Genomic DNA, 6,000 nt, shown 5'->3' on the forward strand with positions numbered 1-6,000 from the left:
TTGCAGTTCATCATGAAAAACAGGTTTATATCAACAAAGCATTAATCATTTTAGAAATGAGCTTGTGTTTTATAAGAAATATAATTAAATATCTAAAGAGTATTCCATCAACAAGCTACATTTCTGACACACTAGAATAAATAGTATTTAGACTGCAGCCATGTATACATGAATTAAGAAAATATATTCTTAAAAATATATTCTTCTTAGTTTTGAATATGACAGGATTAATGCCAACATCAAAGACAATCCCAAATGTGGATTGTGATGTAATGTTAAGAACATCAAAATTCAAAATTAATATTTAACTTAAGGTATTTTTCAGTTATTCCAATCCCAGAAAATTGTGCAGGTTACATAAAATAAATCAAAATATACCTTTGTCAAAGTTTCGATAGCTTTAATATGAGATTTGAAATCTGAATGAAATAATTGATCCATTAATGGTTTGCTAAAATTTTTCTCCATCTGGTTCCGTAACTGTTCGACAAACTCAGGTCGAGGCTCAGTAAAATTCCACTTTAGAACCTACAAAAACAATTTAATAAATACATTAAGGGATATTGCAATCAATGACACATCAAACAGTTTAGGAAATGCTACATGCTTAGGGTATTTTTCTTTAAAAATTATTTTCGTAATAGTTTATTATTTGTACTGCCTTTTGTTCAAGAAAAAAGCTATTTATATATAAGAATGTTTGTTGTTTTCTTTATACATTCAGGATAAATACAAATTGATGAAACGTTCATGTAGAAAATCTCCATCATGTCAACAAAATGGTTTGGTAGGATACAGTTTAAGGAGCTATCAATTCAACTGATTTGCTATTATAAGTAATAAGTTACAACTAATACCATCATAAGACTAATCATTTACATCATGTCAAAGTTGATACACAAGATGAATAAATTACATATATAACATCATCATTGTTTTAATATCCACTTTTCCATGGGTTAGATGGAATTCACTAAGGTAAATTTTCTACAGCCAACCCTCACCTGTTTCCAAGCAAGGTGATAATGAAACGGAAACAAACAACACCATTTGAAAGAGACTTTATTTACAAAGTATGAGCAAAATGCCAAAAAGCTCAGATATGCAAGTTGACAGCAAACAAAGGACACACTGCTTGTATTCTTTCTTTATAGAAAGACTACAGGCAGATTATCATTATATATACATATACCATTACACACACACACACTTCTTCGGTTTCTCTCTACCAATTTCATTCATACTATTAATCAACTCATGGCTATAGAACACTAACCAGAACAAATGATTTGTAAAGAGCCAACCTGAAACAAGTCTGCAATCTCTTGTATCTGCACTTGACTCAGCATGTGATGATTTTGGCTTGACCATCAACTTGAAAAAAACGGTTGTAATGTATCAACCTGCATGTGGTGCTGTTTGCAACTCCCCCTAAAAGTTTTGTTAAGGGTAAGCTACTTGAAGTTGTTGATTCTTTCATCTACCTTGGAAGCTCCATACAAAATGATGGAAATTTGGACACAGAAATATATCTGTGAATTCAAAGGGCAGCACAAACATTTGGTGGTTTGGAATCACATGTTTGGTGCCAACGACATATAAATAACAATACACACACACACACACACACACACACACACACACACACACATTCATTCATTTTGTATTAATTTCCACGGAAATGTATATAAAAATTTAATGTATACAAATATAAAAAATACATCTATAGCTGAATTCAACAGTTGAACTGGTACTTCTAGTTGTATACAAATTCAACTTACTTTTAAGAGCTTTTCATCTTTCATTCTTTGATCTTTGGAGACCCCAATCATCAAAGGTGGTGATACATCTTCCTCTTCTTTCTTCTTGCTACTTTTAGCAGAAGCCACTGCCTAGTATCAAATACCAAATATTGGAGACTCAGAAACTTATTTTTATCAGTTCAAGACGAGAAATTAAACAGTTTTCCAAAAATTTTACAACAACTAAATAATGAAATTGCAATTTTATATTTCAAGTAATTATGAAGTTTCTCCATTATTACATCATCATCCACAACATGATAAATATACATTGTTCTGTTAGTGCGAGGGGAAATATCAGGACATACGTAAGATATAAGGGCTTCAGAGAAACTAAAAGTATCTGACTTTTCTCATTCTATGAAAGGACACTTAATAGTAGAAATATGAAAAAAAAAAAAAAAAAGTTAAAGGAACGTTTAAGATAAAAGCCATAAAGGGATGTGGGCATTACTATTATCATCTCTGATAGCAACAGGCTTTCACAACCTGCCAATAAGATTAAAGCACACATCCACAGACACCTCACCACCAAAATAATAATAATAATAATATATAGTGTCAATTTAGCTTTGCTCATTAAGCCTAGATGACCAATATCACATTTCTGCCTGTGATAATTGCAGTTCATTAAAACTGATATAACAAGATTACTAATAGAATTAACATTCTTTCAAATTATACTGACAGCAACTTTGATTCAGTTTATGTATCAAGAGATTTTGAATTGTTTGAACTCATTAATCTAGGTATTTATCATCATCATCGTTTAACGTCCGCTTTCCATGCTAGCATGGGTTGGACGATTTGAATGAGGACTGGTGAAACCGGATGGCAACACCAGGCTCCAATCTAAATTTGGCAGAGTTTCTACAGCTGGATGCCCTTCCTAACGCCAACCACTGAGAGTGTAGTAGGTGCTTTTACGTGTGTATTTCTTAAATCTACTTCACTGGATTTTTTTTATAATAGACTCTTATATGATAATTTAAATCAGATATAAATATACACATAGTTGATTTCCATACCTAAATAAATAAATAACTTTTCCATTTTTTTTCTTTTTTTAATTTACCATTCATCAATCACAAGTGTTTTCTTCTATTCATTTGATCACATCAAGCATTTTTTAAACATTAAGCCTTTTTGAGAAGCTGAACTAGATTTTTAAATAATATTTGTTCTTGAATAGTGCTTAAAAAAATTGACAATATATCTACTGGACTCAAGCAGTAATATATCTTGAAATGTGGTATATAAAGTAATATGAATGGAAACATGAAAATATCCTTTGATCACACAGTTTCCTTTCTGCAAATGATATATAATTTCTTCATTCTTAGCCATCGTTCATCAGAACTGACTACAAAATAACATGTTGATTAACTAGATAACACTTATTTTGGGGTCTCTTCATGCATTAAAAAATAAATCTAACTTTAGTAAATAATTAAATGTTTGTAAGATAAATAAAATCACATTATTAACCTTGCCACGGCCGACACCAGTTGATTTTCCAGCCTTAGACTTTCCTTCTGGGGCAGTCTGAGGCCGGGCTGCTATTGGCGGCCCATCGGATTCATCATCATAGTCAACAGCTTCAGCTTTCACTGATGCTACAGGAGCTGCTTTTGGAACATTTGGGGCAGATTTCACAGCTTTAACTGGTTTTGCAGGCAAATTTGCACGGGCTTTTTCAAGAGTCTGTATCATTTGATCTTTGGATGCAAGCTGAAAAAAAAAATAGATAAGGAGAAAGATTATTAAAAAGAGATACAAAAAAAAAAGGGGGGATTTCGTCAAATTTAGACATGCAACGTATTCAACTAAGACTTTATTGAGAGAGAGAGAGAGAGAGAAAAAGAGAGTGTGTGTGTGTGTGTGTGTGTGTGTGTGTGTGTGTGTGTGTGTGTGTGTACGCATGTGCATGCTAAAGTAAAAGATCACAGCTGTGTGTCTGATTGTGTATAGGTACATATGAGAGAGAGAATGTGATTGAAAGAATATGTACAATACTGTTAGTGTGCATATGTGAGTTGGTGCATGCAATCATAAATATACATTTACATAACAGGTGATAAGAATATAGTAACTATATACCTTTGCCTTAGTAGCAGCTCTGAACATGCACTCATAGCCAACATGTATCATAAATGGCACAATGGATTCCTGAGCTTTCTTACGCACATCACCATTTCTATCTTCCAAGCAATTCAACAAAAGTGGTACACACAATTTCAATTCATTTGGAAGAGATTTCACATTGGGCAATTTTTCACTTAACCACCCAAGCAGCTGCAAAATAAGAGTCAGTCGTATTAGAAAAGAGAAAATATTTAGATTTTTGTATTTGGTTTGCAAGAATCTTAACATGAACTCAATGTTGAAACAGATTTTGTTGTATCTTGCAAGGGTCATTATGCAAGTAGACCAGGAGTAAAGAGGTCATGGATGATAACAAAAGGACTTTGTCAAACCTAACTGATTGACTGACCAAATGATTAATCAAACATTCAATTAGTTAATTGGGTTAAATGTTAATGAATTAACTAATAACAATAATAAAAGAAATGAAACACAACAAGTGCATGTTTATTATTGACCCTCCTGAGATACAACAAAAATATTTAAGAATGGTCAAAAAATTACTTAATTTTTTCATATATTTAATATTGTTCAGTTAAACTAATCTGGTCACTGGCAAATGTCATAATAAGCCAGAGTTTATTCCAGGTTTTGCAGTTCTGTTTTCATACCTTTCCTCATCAACAATGTTGGGTAATGAGTGAAAGAATATGATTTCAAATGCAAACAACTAAAATAGAGTTCTTCCAAAGGATCTCTGGAGTAACATTACTCAACAGGGTGTGTAGCTCAGAGAACAGAGAATCTCTCCAGGAAGAGAGGTCACAGCTCCAGTACCTACAATGTTGTAGGTAAGGATTGCAAGACAGATTCTTCAAGTCAAGTAGCAGGACACCTAAGAGTAGATCAAGAATGAGATGATAGAATAATATTCACAGTCTCAGGTGGTCATGCTTGAGAATCCAGCAGGAAAGTATAATGATGGTTGCACCAATAGGACTCTATGGAAGAGATGCCTGAGGACTACCTCCAGGACCTTCCCAAGAGTAGTAGGGGGAAAAATGGATAGAAGGATGGAAACCTAGATACTAATATCAAAAGTATTTAAAAAACAAGAATACCTCCATGCGCAGGTTTGGGTTTTCTATCTTCAGTGCATCAGAAAATGCTTCACATTCAACTAAGGCGTGTATGTTACAGTGCTCCACCCAAGCATTAAGAGCATTTACAGCAGCAGTCCTCAGATGTACCTAGAATCATCAAATCAATAGGTAAATAAAACATCTTAGAGAGAGAAAGAGAGAGCAGAAAATATTGATAAAACATAATAATTAGAAGCAATGTAGTGAATGAGATTCAAAAAGTGAAAGCATAAACTTGCCTTACTATCTCCAAAACAGCTAATTATGCCTGGCCCAATTGTACGGATATGTTGTTTGCAATGAGGACCAAGAGAAGTAGCCAAAGTTCCTAATATGCCCAATGTAGTTATTACCTGAAAAGTTCAAAACAGAAATCACGATAAAAAAAGCTATCCAGCCAAATTAGTTTCAAAACTTATATTCTATTTTATTTTCCATTTAATGCTGTGCCACATACTCGAGAATGACATATCTCAAATATGAATTCAACCATTAAAATGATGAAATGGTGTCTAATGAAGTCAGAGCTCCTGAGAAAACATAATACATAATGATTTCTTTCTACTGTAAGAGAAGAAAATTTAGTCAGTTAACTTCTCTTTAGAGTATGAATTTATGAACAAATTTTATCAGTTTGGAAGGGATCAGAAGTAAAGATGATCTTGGTAGAACTTGAACACAGAAACAGCAGGCATGAAACTTATGTCAAGAACTCAGAACTAAAGGCAACATATATAACTGATAGAGAATCTTTGTAACTATATATTATAATGAAAGATGAGATGAAACAATAGCAATACCTAATTTAATAGTAACTTTGCAGTTTTTGAACACTTACAATACAAATAAAATATTTTATGATTTGAATCTTAAAAAGTCAAGAAAATCTAAGATGACATAAACAAAAGACAACTATTTTCTGGAGTGAACTTTATTTCAGAATGTATAAAATAAGAAAAAAAAAAAAAAAT

General features: G+C 32.6%; 1 protein-coding gene across 1 annotated transcript in view; it reads right to left on the reverse strand.

The window, feature by feature from the left end:
• LOC106875789 (cytoskeleton-associated protein 5) overlaps positions 1-6,000 on the reverse strand; it is a 95,040-nt gene that overhangs the window by 23,086 nt on the left and 65,954 nt on the right. The window contains exons 25-30 of the mRNA XM_052968021.1: positions 5,269-5,382; positions 5,009-5,137; positions 3,903-4,097; positions 3,291-3,533; positions 1,782-1,892; positions 379-528 (exon numbers count right to left, since the gene is read on the reverse strand). Of these exons, the coding sequence (XP_052823981.1) occupies positions 379-528; positions 1,782-1,892; positions 3,291-3,533; positions 3,903-4,097; positions 5,009-5,137; positions 5,269-5,382 (942 nt within the window). The remainder of the gene's footprint in view (positions 1-378; positions 529-1,781; positions 1,893-3,290; positions 3,534-3,902; positions 4,098-5,008; positions 5,138-5,268; positions 5,383-6,000) is intronic.

Source organism: Octopus bimaculoides, chromosome 5 (assembly GCF_001194135.2).
Source record: "Octopus bimaculoides isolate UCB-OBI-ISO-001 chromosome 5, ASM119413v2, whole genome shotgun sequence".
Lineage (NCBI taxonomy): Eukaryota > Metazoa > Mollusca > Cephalopoda > Octopoda > Octopodidae > Octopus > Octopus bimaculoides.